General features: G+C 29.5%; 3 protein-coding genes across 4 annotated transcripts in view; 1 reads left to right on the top strand and 2 right to left on the bottom strand.

The window, feature by feature from the left end:
* Positions 1-808: 808 nt before the first annotated feature.
* Positions 809-2,120, bottom strand: LOC123300759. The gene is made up of 2 exons (XM_044883405.1): positions 1,785-2,120; positions 809-1,680 (listed from the first exon to the last, which is right to left on the bottom strand). Exons 1-2 carry the CDS (start codon positions 1,938-1,940, stop codon positions 1,006-1,008), a joined length of 831 nt encoding a protein of 276 aa, XP_044739340.1. The 5' UTR covers positions 1,941-2,120; the 3' UTR covers positions 809-1,005.
* A 1,166-nt stretch (positions 2,121-3,286) lies between these two features.
* Positions 3,287-6,278, top strand: LOC123300336 (AP-3 complex subunit sigma-1). Its single transcript, XM_044882895.1, has 4 exons — positions 3,287-3,400; positions 3,470-3,561; positions 3,631-3,922; positions 4,696-6,278. Exons 1-4 carry the CDS (start codon positions 3,332-3,334, stop codon positions 4,816-4,818), a joined length of 576 nt encoding a protein of 191 aa, XP_044738830.1. The 5' UTR covers positions 3,287-3,331; the 3' UTR covers positions 4,819-6,278.
* A 10,122-nt stretch (positions 6,279-16,400) lies between these two features.
* The window catches only part of LOC123299886, a 37,057-nt gene continuing 34,489 nt past the window's right edge, over positions 16,401-18,968 (bottom strand). For both annotated transcript variants that reach the window (XM_044882289.1, XM_044882290.1), the window contains exons 5-8: positions 18,068-18,213; positions 17,602-17,995; positions 17,041-17,199; positions 16,401-16,667 (exon numbers count right to left, since the gene is read on the bottom strand). In XM_044882289.1, coding sequence (XP_044738224.1) covers positions 16,467-16,667; positions 17,041-17,199; positions 17,602-17,995; positions 18,068-18,213 — 900 coding nt within the window. In that variant the 3' untranslated portion in view covers positions 16,401-16,466. The remainder of the gene's footprint in view (positions 16,668-17,040; positions 17,200-17,601; positions 17,996-18,067; positions 18,214-18,968) is intronic.

Genomic DNA, 18,968 nt, shown 5'->3' with positions numbered 1-18,968 from the left:
TCAACAGAGAGCGCCAAAAACTGCGTTTAAATATCTCAAAATTATAATGTATTTTAAATACTTTTTTATACTTAAATAGAGTATTTTTAAGCGGTATTTACATTTTTTACTTTCTTCTAACGGTGTAAACAATGAATTTAAAATATAAAAAAAATACATGAATACCCCCTGCAGAAGCTGACACTTTATTCCATAATTCATAGACATATAAGAATATTTTTATTAGACATATTTTTATATGTCTATGCTTTATTCGCTACTCCAAAATACAGAGCTGACCTCTATTGATTTAAATATGAAATGGAAAGGAGGGTGTATATAATAATATATGGGGTGTACTATCTTAGAACATAATTAATGGACTTACGAACCAGAATTATATGTTAGCTATGTTTTTTGTTTGTTTATGTTTGTACCATGGATGTAGATGTTGATTACCTCCTTCAACCATCATTAAAGTGCCACCTATAGTTTCTTGGAGCCGCGAAGAGGCATTAGGCACTATCAATGCCTTTATCTGCCACAAGAGCTTCCTCAAAAATTTATATAATCTAGTACTTCTCTGGGGTGGATATTTGGAGACTACGGCACAACCTAGCTGGAGCGCCGACCTTCACCAAGCTATTGGGAAGAATGTATTCTATGATATTTCAGGTCCTTCATAATATTTTTATAATACTTGCGAAATTTTGACTATGTATTGACAAAACAACACAAAGCAGATGGAGGATTAAACTTCCTGTCTCACAAGGTATATAAACTTGAATTGTCTAGTTATGCGTGCAGACATTAATAAATAGAATATTTTAAATTACATTCGGTTTAATAAAATTAATAAAAATACTTAAAAAAAATACAATATTCAACCACATACAACAGTCTAAATCGGCGTTTCCCAAGTGTATTAAACTCAACTCAACTCAAAAATAGCTCTACGATAAAAAAAAAAGGTTGAAAAACACTGATTTAAACAGTCGTATAATTAATAAATATAATAAATAATAATCATTTTACTTCTGAAGAATTGCCGAATACTCCACTTGCATCCTCTTCTACATCTGTTAATTCTAATAAAGGAAATAAATCTTTTAACATGGCTGCACGAATTTTAAAATCTGGTATTTGGTTTTGCAAAATTCGTACACAAGGAAGTGGATAATTTTGCTTCCTTAGTTCTTCGTAACCGATTGATCCACACATTAAATAAAGTTTCAGTGCTTTTTGAATGGTTGCTGGTTGCCATTGGCAATCCATCATTTTACCTTTTTTTAAAAATTGAATTTGATCTTTATTAAACACCATTTGAACTTGGTCTGTAATCATTTTGTTTTCTCGTTTTAATTGTTGTACCTGATCTTCTAATAACTTTAATTTGTGCTTCAATACTTTTATATCTACTTCCGGTTCTGTTATTGCAGTTATTCTCGAAATGTTTAAATCTTTACTTTGTTCAGGAACTGCCTTGCATTCTTTGGAAAATTTATTATCATTACATGTTTTAAGATCTTCAGATTGAAATATATTAGAAAAAACATTTAAATTTATAGCAGGCAGTGCCTCTGATTGTTTACATACTTCTGACACATGATTATCGGGAAATATTGTAGGAATGGCATTCCAACGCAATAGTTTTTTACCATCTGCTCGATGATTTTCAAATTGATTTTCCGTAAAATGTTTCTGAAAAGGTATCGACTTACTTTGCATTACTTAAAAAAATTTTGTATTTAATAATTTGCTCCTTATTTCTAATAAACTAACGTTGTTCATAAAAATATACTTACAGCACAAATGTAGGTATGTTTTGGTGGATCAATTCTGCCTAAATTTTTTAACCATATATTTCTTCTTTCTTCGTTGTTGGAACCTTGTGGTAATAAAAATAATCTTACACCATTTTCGGATCGTTGTTTACAATTTAAAACTGCACAACCAGGCATAATATGAATATGATATTTAAACAGTTACAAATTATTACTTAAAATTAGCTAATTTAACTCTAGAAGTCTTAAATTTTATTTAAAATTTTAAAGCATATTAGTATGATATGACCATGGAGGTTATTTAGGAAGGTATGACTTAATAGTTACCAGAATTCTTGGAAGTGATAGATCGCCATTTTACTTTTGAGAATTGAGCGCAAGTTCTATCTTTTTCTAAACGCATCTATATTGCTTAGACTATAGAAACCCAAAAACGTTGAAATCAACGTTCGTCAATTTTAACGTTTGAGTGACCTCCGCCAAAGGGCCTTAGAGTATTAAAGTGAGAGTCAAAAGGTTAAATTATCATCAGTAAGATTATACCAAAAGATTTTTCTGTTCAGATCAAAATTGTGTTTGGTGTTTGCAAATAATGGTTGCTACAGAGCCAAAATTTCATTAAAAGAAAATTATAGACAATAGTCAAAAAAAAACTTAAAAATCTATTACTTTTCCCAATTTTTGGCATTTCAAAATATTTTCTGTGATTTGAAATACGCGTACTTTGATTGTTATAAATAAAAATTGAAAGTGGCGACCATAGTATCTTTTCAAATTGTATCTCCTCAATTTATGTTTCCTCAGCCGTTTATATCCATTGCGATACCACTGGTTAAAATTCAATTTGAATTACCTTCAAATTGACGAAATTCAAAATTGATATAATTTTCCGTTATATATAAAACTCTTCAATATACACTATTGAACATTTGGATTGACAGCCTTTAAGGGGAATTCATATTATTAAAAATATAAGCTTAAAAAAATGTATACTGCCTAGTGTTCATGTGATTCCGCCTTTAGTTTTGTAGACTTTTAAGTAATAGCGTATTCTATACGCTAAATTGAGAACTCTTTATTCCATGTTAAAAAAATAATATCTGTCAGTGACCTGTCAAAGTGTCAACAAATTTATAAAATTTTCACTATATTTAAATAGAATAGTTAAATTCGAAATAAAATGATAAAAGCCATATTAGTATTTAATAATCATGGTAGCGTCAAATAGCCGAAATTCAAAATTGATATATAAAAACCGTAATAAATATAAAACTCTTCAATATACACTGTTGAACTTTTGGATTGACAGCCTTTAACGGGAATTCCAGGGAATTCATACTATCAAAAATATAAACTTAAAAGAATGTATTCTGCCTAGTGTTCATGTGATTCCGCCTTTAGTTTTGTAGACTTTCAAGTACTTTCAAGTAATAACGCATTCTATACGCTAAATTGAGAACTCTTTATTCCATGTTAAAAAAATAATATCTGTCAGTGACCTGTCAAAGTGTCAACAAATTTATAAAATTTTCACTATATTTAAATAGAATAGTTAAATTCGAAATAAAATGATAAAAGCCATATTAGTATTTAATAATCATGGGAAACCAAGGCTGTCGAAATTTTATCAATATTTTGTAAGTGAAATATTTTTAAATATTAGTGAACGTGTCATATTTTTATATAAAAAATTTAATTCTTTTTAGACAGAAGATATGCAACAACAGATAATAAAAGAGACATTTCAATTAGTTTCAAAAAGAGATGATAATGTTTGCAATTTTTTGGAAGGTGGAAGGTATAAGCACATCATAAATAGTTCGAATTAAATGAAACATGTTTTACCTGGCTCTTTGATCTTTTACAGTTTAATTGGTGGTTCGGATTATAAATTAATATATCGACATTATGCAACATTATATTTTGTATTTTGTGTTGATTCATCAGAGAGTGAACTTGGTATATTAGACTTGATACAAGTATTTGTTGAGACATTAGATAAATGTTTTGAAAATGTTTGTGAATTAGACTTAATATTTCATGTCGATAAAGTACATTTTATATTGAATGAACTTGTTATGGGTGGTATGGTTTTAGAAACAAATATGACTGAAATATTAACACGAATAGAAGAACAAAATAAACTTGAGAAACAAGAGGTATATATTTTGTTTCTTTTCGATTTGATAGCCCAAGCTCCAGCAACAACAGCCAAACAAACATTGACATAAAATGAAACCCCTGAAAATGATAGTAACATTTCTATGTTAGAAATATGAAAACCTACAGATTAATAAATTTTTCCTTAATATCATTTTCGATTCATTTTTTATTAGGTTACCAAGTTAATAGGGAATTTTCATTTATTTTTGAAATATTTTTAATTCATTGTTTACACCGTTATATCAAAGTAAAAAATATAAATACTGCTTAAAAATGCTGTATTTAAGTGTAAAAAAATATTTAAAATACATTATAATTTTGAGATATTTAAACGCAGTTTTTTGGCGCTCACTGTTGATGACGTATAAGTACGTGAAATTTACACTTTAAAAAAATGAATTTACTACACAGAATTTACACTCGTTTATATTAAGTTTTCTAATAAAAAGCCGTAGAATAGTATAAGTTAATGAAATACCATATAAAATGTAAGTAATTAATATCATAAAGTATGTCAACAAATTTGACAAGGTCGTACTTTGATGTCACGTCCGCATAAAAATTTGAATTTCCGTTTTAGAAATTTTTAAATGCCCTCACTGAATTTGTACTTTTATTAATTAATTTTAAGTAATTAAAAAGATATTAATTACTAAAATAATGGTTAAGTTGAAATGTCCAGTCATTAAAGTTACGGAAGAAAAATATTTGAACCAAATTTAAATTTCATGAATATTCCCTATTATTAATGAATGTTATTTTTTTCTAGGCTGGTATTACGGCAGCACCGGCACGTGCAGTATCAGCAGTGAAAAATATGAATATTCCACAACAAATTAAAGATATGAAATTGCCCGATTTACCACAAGCCATAAAGGATCTAAAATTTTAGCATATATCATCACGTCAATCATATGATTATATTGAATCTACAGATGAAAAAGATGGACAAAAGCCACTTCAATCATCCACATACATTACGAAACAACGTTATTTATAAGATCAAAATCATTTTTTCGATTTTTTCATAAAAAAAATGATTAATTTTCATTATTTCAATTTTTCCGAACTGATTTTGTTACTTTTAACTTAGGACGAATATTAGTTTGCCATGCCCGACTTGTTAAAAAGATAAGAAAAATAGATGACATTCTCTTACAAACACGATCGACGGTTTATCGGATTCGGTAAACTAAAAATTTTGGAAATTTCTTTAAAAATAAAATAAAAGCTGTCAAGTAACTTTTCATATAAGCTTCCAAATATGCACTCTTATACCTTTTTGCAGCTTATCTTGTGAAATATTCACTTGAGTCTCAAAGGTCTTTTGTTTTCACTTTTTAAGATCTATTCAATCGTACACAGGTTTGCGAAAATAAAAGTTGAAAAATATTGTGAAATGATAAATATTTTTAGTCAGTAGGCCTATGCCTAAAAAACTTACTGATTACATCACCGTTGAGATTTTATATGTGTGTTTTTTATATTTTGTTGGACAGTTTCTTGCTTAAGAAAATTCTCGATAGCGGGACGTTCTTTTTCGCGTGGCTGTTAAAATTTTTGATTGGGACTCCGAATTTCAAATTATGTAAGAAGTTGTCCAACAAGACATAATGCACAAGGAGGAGGGTCATTATTAGAGATTTGGGAGCTTAAATTAAAACAATTTATAAGAGACTGTTATGTTTTTCTTTTTCTCTGTAACATGCTAGATTATTCTTACTGACACTTCATCTGCCTGTCTCTCGTATCTCGTGAACTTCTTATTGCATTTTTGTAAGTATGATTTCGTTTGACGCGTTATAACAACTCATAGATGTCCGGTTATATAATGGCACATGGAATGCAATATGACGATAAGAATTTGACGTAGCCATCTCACATGGACATTTCCTGCACCTCTTCCTAACCATAACATTATGAGTACATTCCAAAAGTATAGTACAATTTTATTCATAAAAAGGAGAAATATCCAATAGATTTTACTCTATTATTGAAAATAAAGTATTGTATTCGAGTACTGTTGGCTTTTTGGCCCGAAGAATGGGGAAAATGTCAGATAAATTTTTAACATCACATAGAAAAATTAATTATATGCTTTGGTCAAAATATAAACAATTAAAAGGAAAAGGCAGTTGATAGTTAAGACAATCATGTTTTTTTGACCAAAAGGGGATAAATTAGACAATTTCATCTATATTTTTAGCCTACCTAAACTCTTAGTTATGAAACAGAAATGATGCACTTTTATTGTCGCTGTCGAGGAAACATTTAGTTCATGTGTGGTGAATATCGATAAAAAATGTTACCTTTCTTTTTGAATGACTTGCGTTTATGGTTCAGTATTCGATGACTAGAGCTTTTTCATTACTTAGCAGTTTCTAACTATCCCCATTACGTTATCGTGTTCGTTCATCCTTAATGAAGAAACTCACAATCGTCTATTTTCTACTTAGTTTGTTATTTGAGTCTCTCTTATTAAGTTTAAAATTCTACTTACGTTAATTAGTTCAATAAATAAAACAAAAATAGCTGCAACAAACTAAACCTTTATGAGAAAATGTGAAGTATGATGGAAGATTGGGAATTAACTACCTTGCTGATAAGAAATTATTTCAAGGAGGCGGAAACTGTAATTGTTTAGCATAATAAGCCAAATATCTCGTTTTCAAATATTTACATGAAAAATAATTTAAAGATAGTGATTATTTGTTTATTTTAAACACCATTTGTTTTTTGAAAAGTTCTTTATTTAACTAATTAGTTACGAGATATTGAGTATTTCATACTAAAAAAAATACAGTTTGAAGAGGTTTTGTCTTTCAGAACCAAAATTTGTAGCTTTGCTAAAGTACAATCTAATTTTTTGATTGGTTTATTGAACTATATTTTAAAATAGGGCGTATCGGAGCTGTGCTAGGAGGAATGGTTTTGAATGTTTCCGTGAATTAAATAAATGGTATATTGGTAATGTTTTCTAGAGTGCTTTAACATCCTGTCTATAGACACCGCAGACAGCGCGTTTTTTAATGTATATCTAAATTCCGCCGCAAAACACTTATGATAATATTCCTACTAACATAGCTTCGGTACTAAATCTTTTTTTTGAGCAACCGAACCTAGTGTAAATTTGTACTTGCTTGATTTTTAAAATAAAAATGAGTAAATGTAATTTTAAGTACTTATTTTCTTGTAAAAAGAAAATATATTAAAATAACAAACAGAAATTATTCTCTATTTTTCTATTTAATAAAATTCTATTCGTAATTGTTATACAATACAGAGATTGCATAAGAAATTGTATTGGACGATATTCATTGTATGTTTTTTACACAGAATGGTGCCGAATGAACAAAATGATTTAAATTCTTGGTAACTTTTTAGGAATATGTGATTAAAACAGGGCAAGTGTTTTATCGTCCAATACTTATTATTATATTTAGCTTTATTATGTTTAAAAGTTTATTCGATTTACTAAGCGAGATTAAGTCAAGTTAATTGGTTAAGTTAATAATAGCAATCGTTATTAATACTTTTTTTTTACACATTCGCGAATCAGCTGAAATAAAATATAGCTATTGTGACTATTAATGATGGAATTTCGGCAAAATTTCTTTTTTAGACGTTATTTGTACTCTTTCGCTTGAAAATAGCGAAAATTACCGCCTTGTCGTTGTTACTTGGACTAAAAACACACCAGAGGTAACTAAGTATCTAGAAAGTTTAGATGCCCTTAGACGTAGTCTAATTTACGAAAAGTTTTGGGAAAAATATAAGTCTATAGATATTCGCAAAAACATTTTCCTAAATACATTGAACTAAGACAATTTAAGAATCCCGGAGTGGCACGGAATTTAAATACGCCACTGTACTATGCATTGTTGTTAGGAAAGTTGCCGCACACCTTTTCATAAATATATTCGGAGGAGATCTAAATGAAGTCTTCTGGCGTTTCGAGCCAACTGGGACATGGGTAATAAAAATATTAGTATACTCTATGTCCTTAAAAACGCACGAGGTAAAAAATTCTAAGTGTAATAGCTATAACTTTACATTTGAAGCGTATATTTAGAATGTTTTAACTGATACGATTTTAACGACACAGAGTATAGATACGATAGTCAAGTAATGTACAATTGAGTTTACATATATCTAGTGTTCAGAATCGAATGATCTTTAAAAAAATTGCAAATATGTTATATACACTCCGCAAAAATAAAACGCGACATCCTTTCTTTCGTTAAAAATGTACAATATTTGCAGGCATTTAACTTTGTCATTCTTGATCCTTTTGGATCTAAAGGGATCTACCAGGGCAGATTTTAATGATAAAGTGTTATCATAGCAATCGGAAATTAAAGATAATTTGTAAAAGAAGAAAAAGTTCAATGTTTGTCTCGGCTCACGGCATGTGTCACGCCGTTCTTAAGAAAACTGTTATGTTAGATATTGTATCGAAATAAAAAGTGTCATATTTTTATTTTTGAGGAGTGTACTTTTGTTTTTGTTTGGATAGTTTTAAATTAAAATTAAGTACGAATCGAATTTTTATATTTTAATATAGAATAAATATATAAAATAAAATATATAAAAATCTTTTTTTGAAGATTTTTTAAATAAAATAAAAATATTTTAATCTAATGAAAAGATTTGTGCAATTAATTTTTAATTAAGAGCTCTAATTTACGTAAAATCATTTATGTTTGTAAATATATGCAAGCTTCCTTGACATTTTATACAATAAAAATATCAAGTGGGTGTCTATATACATTATTTTATTTTATATGTTAAAATCTGTAGATCTTTTTCAGAACAACAACAACAAGAAAAGTCAGATTGGTCAGAAAGTGTGGTTTTTATATTTACCCGCATTAGCGCGCTTACTAGTTCGTAATAACCAAGTGTGCGGAAAGTCAACCTTAGTTGCTCAGTTGGTTAAAGCGTAACCAATTCCGTTCGCGGTATGCCTAGGGTAGCGGGTTCGATTCCCGCTGTCAAATTAAATTAATTAATAACAAAAAGGAGGTGCATCTAGACTCTTAAAATAATTGAGGAGCTCATAAACGAAATTATAAGCGGAAAAGATGGTAAAACACATATGTGGTATTCCATATAGGGCTCTATAGCCTAAGCGTACCCTTCGTGGATAGCCAATACGGTCAGGTATCTTCACCTGTGCCGGTAGTAAGAATCGAACTTCGATTCTTCTCCGGTCACCTGCGCAGATATGCCTGCATTGGCTGGCACACACGCTCCGGTTTACCTGTACAGGTGACCTGTTGGATAATTCTGTCCGGTGTACCATTACGTGCATACCCATCATTATTTAGTATTCCGTGATTAATGTATCTAGAACCTGGATTATTTTTTTAAAACGTGGCAACTTACTATAAACAATCACCATTTATAATTGAATTGACAGTGTTAATATAATTATTATATGTAAATAATACTTCAAAATGTTAAAATATCCTAATGTTATTAAAAATGAAGGATTAAATACACAAAAAAAACAATATTTTGAAACAATAGAAGATACAAAGGTATGCACTAAGATTACCCATCTATACCTTTAGTATAATCATATTGAAGTTTTATCTTCGAAAAAATGCAATCTGATTGCTAATATTGATTATGTACAATAGGCTGAGGAGAATTTTGGACATTTCACATGGGGTGAATACACAACAATTATATTTATATTATTATTTGGCAACTTGGATTTACTTACGGATTTTTTAAAACATAGCATAATACATGGTGGAACAATATTTATACTTGTATTTATTTTTGCATATTTGCTTATTGGTTTACCGTTGACTTCATTAAATCTATTCCTAGGACATTTTTGTAAATGTGGATTTTTTAGATTATGGTCAATATCACCTGTATATAAGGGTATGTTATCATGACGCTAATATCTTTTCGAATAGTAGCCCTTCGTAACTACTAACATTATTATGATGGCTCCACTTAATTTTTTGGCTTTCGTTTTAAATATTGATTAACGATAAACTCATTACTTTTATTAGGCGTTGGTTATACAATTTTTATATTAGGTTTATTGAGTATAATATGGTCATCTGTGATAGCTTCATTAAGTCTTACATATATGTTAAATCTATTGCGTGAAGAAATACCATGGAACAAATGTGTAAAATCTAGCAAAGTCTATGAACACTATGAAAATTTTACAAAATGTATAACTAATGACGAATTAAAGAACACTGTCAATAATGATAAATGTTGTCCATATCTAAGTTTTAAGACGTGTGATAAAAATTCACTTGATTATCCATCAATTGGTTTGTCTTGTTTAACATATTATAGGTAAGATTATAACTTTGTTCTAATGATTGAATAATTTGCCGAAGAGTCGAATAGAAAAAAGAAAAATGAATCTGTGTACAAGCCAAAGTATATTCTTATGTCTACAACATATGTTTTTTTTTTCAGGCATTCTATTACTAATGATGAACTCCTAAAATTGCGGCATACTTTCATAGAAACATTTGTTCATATTAATCCTGCATCGGTAGGATGTTTAGGAGTCACATGGTTAATAACCATTGTTGTATCAACAATTGTAAATATGCCACATATTTTTATAAAGGTTGTCCCGTGATTTTAAAAGTATTCCACTGCACTCTACGGCCAGAATTATAGACACACTCTTGGTTATAAAAAGGTTCTTTTCAAATGTCCATAGCTAACTAAATTTGTGTTTTTTTTATAGTTTATTTTTACTATATAGTTTTTGATCAAAAATTATGGAAAACTCCATTGAGTTAGCACTTGCTAGCACATTGGCTTTCTTTTAATACCTTGGTTGATTTTTACCTATAGAAAAAAACAAACTCTTCAATAGCAACTCAAACCGGGTATGTTCCAAATCTATATGTATTTCATTCTAAAAAACTACCATTTTCTGTGTTTTGTATGATTTCTCCTTATTGTCCGTGTCTCGTTAATTATTGAGCTTAGAATTTTTTAATTACAAAATTATCTTAGACCAAGAGCACAACTAATCATGGGTCACCCTGAATAATGTAACTTCAAATAAATATACGTATTAATTAATTATGAATAGGGCCTGAATACAACAAAATCATTAACACGGAAATTAGGAACTTTGGCAACATTGACATTATTTGTATGTTTCGTAGTGACTATAATGTGTGGTAAGTGGTATTTTGATTATTTTGAATTTTCATTACTATCATATCATCAGTAATCCCTGCAAGGCTAAGATGAATCGATTGATGTAAGAATTAGCAAAATCAGCCCAATGTTTGGTATATAGACTTCTTTGCGTTGCTCAGTCGGGTAAAAAAGTTTATATTTCCGACCTATTAGGTGCGCAATAATCTACCCTCCCTTAGTATATGACTGAGTCAATTACAAATTACAATGTTTATTTTGTCTTTTGCTAAAGGTGTACCACTAAGTCAAGAAGTGGATGACTCAAGCTTTGGATTACTTGACACAGAATCGATGTCTATTTTACGATTAGTTAGTTCAGTATTTGGACGTGCGTTACCATTGAATGTGGTTTGTTTAGGTGCACGAGCACCGCCCACAACCACACCAACAATTGATGCATTATTTACAGCAATTGTGTTTTTAATAATGATGTTTATTTTTACGTTTTGGTCTAATATGAAAATTCGAGCTGTACGTCATTTACTTAATTTTAAAAGTGTACATTGTATTACTCGGTCAGGTAATATTTTTCGTTTATTATAACACATATAGTAGCTAACAGGCGCGGATACAGGATTTAGTTCAAGTAGAGGGGGTGGAAATTTTTGTGAAGTTTTACATGTTTTCCAGAAAATTCGTTCTGATAATAAATTTTACAAAATTTTTAATTCTGCTTGGTCATACAATGGGTTCCTGAGATGTTCTTTTGAATGCTAAAGTGCGTTTTTGCTTAAAATTCTAAAAAACCCGAAATTTGAATTAGAATTTAAAATTTGGTATCAGGCTCTAAGAGGTTTTGTAAATTTTTGCATGCAATTTCTGACGAACCTTTATTTCGAAAAAAAATATTATTTTTTAAAGAACTTTTTAATTTTATTGTGATCTACCTCTTACCTGTAACGAAAACGAGTTGACTTTTCATTGATTTTGAAGGCCTCGGTCCAATCCAACATTTGCTTGAAATATTTTCCTGTATCTGACTTATCTTAGAAGAAAAAACTCATTTAAGGGTGGCTAAGGATTCTAGGACATAGTGTATACTGAATTTTTTCTTTTGTAGGCAATGAAGTATTGTTGGCTTTAATACCAGATTTAATCACTTCCTATTTTCCAATTCCTACGGTTTTTGCAATTACATATTATTTGAGTATTTATACATTGGGATTATTAACACAAATTATATTTATAACAGGTATAATAATATTAGAGATTTATTTCCGCATGAGCCTTGGCGATAATACCTAGTTCACTTAATCTTGGAATACTTTGTAGGTGTACTAGACTCGATAGAAGATTTAAAACCAGCATTTCATCATTATCGTTTACAATTTTGTATATTAATATGTGTAATATCATTTCTTCTTGGTTCATTGTTATTAACGCCAATACATTTCATATTTATTGAATCGTGGTTCCATTTTGCACGTCATTTGGTTGTTTTAACTGCAATAACATTATATGGTACAGCTGTTATGTGGATCTATGGTGCAAATCGTTTACAAAACGATATTGATTTTATGTATAAAACAAAATTATCTATGACATTTTGGATAATATGTTGGAAATGTTTTCCATTTGTGGGTGCAGCAATATTGATTTATTTTTTGATTAAAATACAAACGCTATATGGTATGATTACGGAAACGTATTATATGAAAATTGTTTGTGTTATACTGTCGTTGCTCATTTTATTACCCATACCGTTTTCAGCTGTTTATTATTATTTTCGAAATATTCGATTTATTGCAATGAATGTAAGAATTTTTGATTTTTTAAATCTTGCTATCTCTAAAATTTACCATTCACTTGACGAATCGAAATCTTGACTTGTCAGAGTTGCCCACATATTGGGTAATTGGTCCGCTAAGCGAGTCTGCGAATCCATCTGGCCAGCTCTTTCAGTCTGGCTTATTGTATAAATATAGCTCCATTAATAACGCACTTCAGCGATTGCCCAACTCGTTCTATACGCACTCTTTGTGCATATTTTGAAATGCGCAATCTTTGTGCATATTTCGATTGCGTATATTAATTATGCTCTTATCCCACTTGTATCGCAAATAACTGTTATTTGTTTTAGAATACAACATTGTTCAAAAATGATGCACTATGGGGACCACCAGATAATGAAGTACGTCGAGCTAGAAATCGTTTTAATCCAAAATATGAAAAACGCTACAAAAGTGAGATACAACAATGTCCACATAATTGTTTAGTAAATTCTAAACGTTTGGCACGTGAAGTGGAACGTTTAGAAGCAAATAGAAAATTATTTTTAGAAGAGGTTAAAAAATTAAGTGGTGATGATAGATTATTTGTAGACGACGTTAGTATGTCTAATAATAGTTTGACAAGAATTTATTAAGTTATGTTTATTTTTCGTTACAATAAAATTTAATGAAAATAATTTGTACATTTCTTAGACCATAAAGTACACTGAGCATCGTCTACTTTTCACTATCTGAGGTAATTGCTTGGATCAGGTAGGAATATTTATCAAAAGAAAATACGGTATCCAAAGTAGAAAAGTATTCGAGACGTGTTCTTGGGGCATAGTGAAATGTAACGGAATTTTCGTTACATGTGGAATTTGATGTTTAAGCAAGTACGTTGAATGTTTATTTTTTGCGGTAGATGATAGTACAAAGTCCCTTGATCACAATAAACAAAGTTTTGGGGCCTCTTGTGGAGCAAAATTTTGAGTTATTTCATTTTAAAATTGTGATTTTTAACACAAGACCTTATGGAAGAATTCACAATAATGTTAATTGTACAAAAATTAATCGATGATTGAGCTTTAAAAAGTTTTTATTATGAAGAAAATTTATCACAGATTCTGTTTATGCAAAAAAAACTTTACCTTAGGGCGTTTTCCTGAAAGAAAGAAGAAAAGCTTTGATTTTAGACGCTTTATCGATAGTTTTAGAGCATTGTATTACATTAACGTCATACAAATTGCCTAGTTTACGATTTTATTACATTTAAGTCATACAAATTGCCTAGTTGACTAATCACGCGACAGCCGCACTGCTTTAAAGCAGGAAAACGATTGAGTTGAATTGGATAATTTTGAATAAAAATAGTATTTTCGTGGGAAGCACCTTTATTATTTTCACAATATAAATGACACTTTTTATCTATTTATAAAAGTACGTTAATAATTTTGTTATATTATTATTTATAGTTATTATTAAATTAATATATTTTTCTACGTAAATTTTTCAATGGAAAAGGACCAGAAATGCATTTAGGAAAAAAAATAAAACGTTCGATATAAACTTATTTACAAAGTAGTTCAATGCATTGTATGATCCAATGCCAAAAATTATCATTTAGAAAAATATATATTTCCTACATTTTTTTTTTTTTAAATAAAATCATATTTATGGATTTTTTTGCAGCATTTGTTTATCACAGTATTATTAGGGCTGGTTATTAAATCAATTCTTTTATTCCGTTAATCATTGAAAATAGTTGTCTTACCTCATAAAAAAGTCGGACTCATGAACTCGGAATTTCAGATTCAATCAATCGAAATGAATACGATTGAATCGGATTCATTGAAATTGATATTTTATTCGAAATTTAAAATTAGTTCGAATTTATGAATGCTTTTGAATTCGAAATTTCGTCTTGGAATTCTATTCGATTGTATAGGAAATCACTCCGAATGAATTCGAAAATTTGAATCCGAACTGAATCGGACTTTTTTATCAGGGATATGTTAATTACGTAGGTAGTATATGACATCAAATTTACGTCATGTATTCGCAATGTAGAAACATAGAAATTCTCAATATTTTTACAAATTTTTCGTGACACGTAACTTTTTCAATTATCAGAATGTACCTATCGTTGTATGAAAATTTTTGGACAATATAATTTTTATATAGAATTCATTTAACAAATAGCCCTATTGTGTTTCTTCAAGATTTTTTATGAATTTCCAGATTTATTTTTGGTCGATTTTTTCTTTTAAGTACTTAAAGACTAACCAACACCATTTTCCCCTAGTATGTATATCGTAAGTAAATTTGCCTGTGCAAAAATCTAGAAATTTTTGTTTCCCACTTTTTTCTTTTCAATTCGAATTATCTTCATATATAGTTTTTTTTGTAAAATTTTATTTTAGGAATAAAATAACTTTTCTTTTGAACAAATTAAAAATTAGGAGGTGATGAAGCTGATTAAATGAAATTCTTAATTTAAGTTCCCACTTTTTTCCGTAAGAACGTGCTATAAATATGATGTAAGTGTATTCTTGCATAGTAGCATATACATCACATGTAAAGTAATTTTTAGGATTCCGTACCCAAATGATAAAACGGAACCCTATTACTAAGGCTCCGTTGGTTGTCTTTCAGCGAGCTGTATCTCAGAAATCGCAATAGTTGATATTTTAATAACTTATGAGTGTGTATAACTAATGCCGCTATAATAGCAAATAATAATAATCTTGTACGGTTGTATAGAACCCTTCATGTGCGAGTTCGACTCGCATTTGATCAAATTATTTATTTTCATGTAAAAATGTGGGAACTGATGAATATTCATGGCATAATTATTACATAAATAAAGACAAATGTTTAAAGGGGTGCAAATATATTTTTTTGACAGTTTTTTGTAGTTTCAAATTAAAGTACTTGTTTTGAAGTCCATAATATTGGAAGCTGATGATTTCATTTTGGACTCTACTGAAAACTTTGAAAACTAACTGTAAAGATAATTCGAATATCGCATATACGAAAACTTCGTAAACACTTTTATATAAATTTGACATCAGCTGGGTTTCATAATTACATACAATTTACGTCATAAATGATTACCGTCAGATTCTATTTCTTAATTGTATACGGTGTACAGTCGTAATTTGCATCACTAAGATCACAAGTAATGTCAGTCACGTAAAATTAAGGAAAATTAGATCAGTATGATGTCAAATTTACGTTTTGTGCTTCTGTTTTCAGATGAATAAATGTATCACAAAAACGCACGTCGTGTTAAACGTACTACTGTGCAACGAATTGAAAATAATATCGAACGTATACTTTAATATTTACAGTACGATTATTAGAAAAATTGCACGGTCATTTCTTTATTAAAATAAATTATATTGTGACATTTAGAAGAGATTAAAAATCGAATTTTCATTTTAGAAAATTTTGTATCGAATATAATTTGAATCAATTTTATAATCGAAAATATTTGATTATATTAATATCAAAAAAAGAAATAAATGGCATCTTTAAAATTTGCAACATTAATAAAATATCGATTACGTTGCTGTTTCAAAAAATTAATTTCGTATTAATATTTAATGGATCTAATTTATTAAACTTAACTAGTATGGCTATAAGCAGTGTTCGTGTATGGACCACTGTAGATCGAGCTTCCTGGTACTGAAGATACCTTCTTTGTTCGACGACGCGCTAAAAGTATAATTATGGCAAGAACAACACAAAGCATAAGTATTAATCCAGCTACGGATATTGCGATTGCAAACGTTCTTTGCGAAACGCATATACTGTCTTCTGGATTCTGAAATAAAAATGTCAAAAAATGATTTATTATAAAATGTAATAACATATAAATTAAAAATTTAAAGAATAAACAAGGCCCTCGAATCAAAGTTTTTTTAGGCACGGGCCTACTCTGCCTGTGTATGATAAATCCGGGTCTGGTTATGCTTATTGATCTTTTCTACCTCATGGAGGCTTTAAACGCTGGGAATATCACATAGGTGTTACTATTGAAATGAATTTAGAAGAATACTTCGACATAATCAATAATAGTTGTACATTCTGATTCCTTGGTTTCTCAAAATTGTTAATCTTAACATGAGTCTTGTACCTAATATTTGGTTTTTGAGACATGATTTCGAAAATCAGTAGGAAAAATAAAATGACCTTACCTTTCGAGCAATAACATCATCTTCGTAGGGATCAATTTTGCTTAAATCGTTTGCTTCATTTACGTATAATCCGCTAAATACTTCAATCGTTGCTGGTACACCACCATCATTTGCATCCTTCGCTTGACGTCGGCCACGATTTTTTGCACAATTTGGAGGCTATAATAATTAATTGATTTTTTAAATTTATATTTAAAATCTGGATCTTATATTTTGAATTTTTATAAGATTGCTTGGCTCTTGCATTCAAAAACTTATCATCATTCATTATTTATTATTCGACCAGCAACTCATTAGGTATGGCTAAGCCTAAAGGTTAAAAACACATTGGGGATCATTTGGGAAAAAGTTAGAGAAAAATTCCGGTCTTACTTTTTTCCAAAAGATTTTTCCTACCTACACTAGTCATTAGACACTTAAGTGTCTAAATTGATTGGGTTGAATCGGAATGAATTGGAAATTTGAATCGGACTTTAATGGGACTTTTTTATCAGGGTTAGCTACAAAAAATATGAGAGTGGTTACACTCAAAGGGAGGCAGACTATTTCAATTTGACTAACCGTTATTTTCTCGCATTTTCCATCAATCTTTAAGCAAAGTTTCACATTACATTGGTAGTATACACTTTTCGTGTATGGAAATTTGTGTGCTTGAAAATGTACTTCAGCACGAGTTCGATCTTCATTATATGAGAACATTCCCATGATTTCACCATCGACTGGACATCCATCTGTATTGATTAAACGTTGTTCACCCCATCCCAGACCATCTTTTACCAAACAATCCGATACTTTTATACCAAAATCATTTTGTTTTTCAAGAGCCACTACAATCGATAGTGGATCACCAATTTTCACATTTGCTGCAATTTCATTTTGATTCGGATCACCGTAGAATATTTTCATTGTCGCTCTTGGTAGTTCAGAGATTGATGGTAATGGTTTCGGTTCTTTTCTGAAAGATAAAAAATTTGTAAGTAAAATTTCACGATAAGAAATGTATGGCGTTTACTACAATTCTACATACCCTGTGTTGAAAGGTTCATTAAAAACAATTATTTTTTCAGGATTGTTATCTTTACAGCGAACAATGAAGTCACGTCCTTGATTCGTTACAAGTTTTAGATGTGGTTGAACTACAATTGTGTTAAAATATTCAACACTTCCGTCATCCTGAAATAAAAAAATTTAACTGCTGTATTTAAAAAAATTGAAGTTCCCTGAAAAAATATTTGAAAAAATCAGACGTTGGAATTTATTTTAGGCAAACTTTTCTTGTATAAAACACAATACTCAGAGTCGTTGCCATAAATTAAACCCGCCAGAGAGTTTGGGCGAAAGTCATTTGGTATAAGAATTTTGCAGTCTCTTTTATTATTTAACAGCATTTCTTACTTTAAAAAAAAACCAACTGTAGATTTAATCGCCCATAAATTTATGAGATTAACCAGCAAAAGTAATTTTTTCTCAATATTTGAGTAGGAGTATCATAAATACATTTTTTAAATTCAATAGATCAGTAATAAACTACAGCTTGTGTATAACAATAATTCCATTTTGAATTCACAATTGTGGATTTAGCAGGTAATATAGAAGCGTTATCTCAAAAACTACAACTCTGGTATTAATTTAAACCACATTTTTGTTTTCTTTGGGTCTAAATTACCTTAAAAAATTGATTATTATCGAAATCGATGACATTCGAATTTTTTCGATTTTTATCAATTTTTCCCTAGCCCCTTTAAAAAAATCGAGAAAATCGAAAAATTTATTTTGTCTTCTATTTTGACAAAAATCATGTTTCTGGATCATTTTAACCCATAAATCAAGAAAATATACTTTAAAAGTTGATTCTATTAATAATTTTCAAAATAATTTGAAGTAATTCATTTCGAATCCACATTTCTGGATTCGGCAGGTAACACAGA

The sequence above is a fragment of the Chrysoperla carnea genome, chromosome 5 (genome assembly GCF_905475395.1).
Source record: "Chrysoperla carnea chromosome 5, inChrCarn1.1, whole genome shotgun sequence".
In the NCBI taxonomy this organism is placed as follows: Eukaryota; Metazoa; Arthropoda; class Insecta; order Neuroptera; family Chrysopidae; genus Chrysoperla; species Chrysoperla carnea.
This window is presented reverse-complemented; position numbering and strand designations above follow the sequence as displayed.

What these genes read in the sequence shown, in the direction of transcription:
- LOC123300759 (XM_044883405.1), bottom strand. Translation starts at nt 1,940, where the DNA reads ATGCCTGGTTGTGCAGTTTTAAATTGTAAACAACGATCCGAAAATGGT. An exon ending in AACATACCTACATTTGTGCT is followed by an intron (nt 1,681 to 1,784) that starts GTAAGTATATTT and finishes ATACCTTTTCAG; the next exon opens with AAACATTTTACGGAAAATCA.
- LOC123300336 (XM_044882895.1), top strand. Translation starts at nt 3,332, where the DNA reads ATGATAAAAGCCATATTAGTATTTAATAATCATGGGAAACCAAGGCTG. An exon ending in AATTTTTTGGAAGGTGGAAG is followed by an intron (nt 3,562 to 3,630) that starts GTATAAGCACAT and finishes GATCTTTTACAG; the next exon opens with TTTAATTGGTGGTTCGGATT. An exon ending in ATAAACTTGAGAAACAAGAG is followed by an intron (nt 3,923 to 4,695) that starts GTATATATTTTG and finishes ATTTTTTTCTAG; the next exon opens with GCTGGTATTACGGCAGCACC.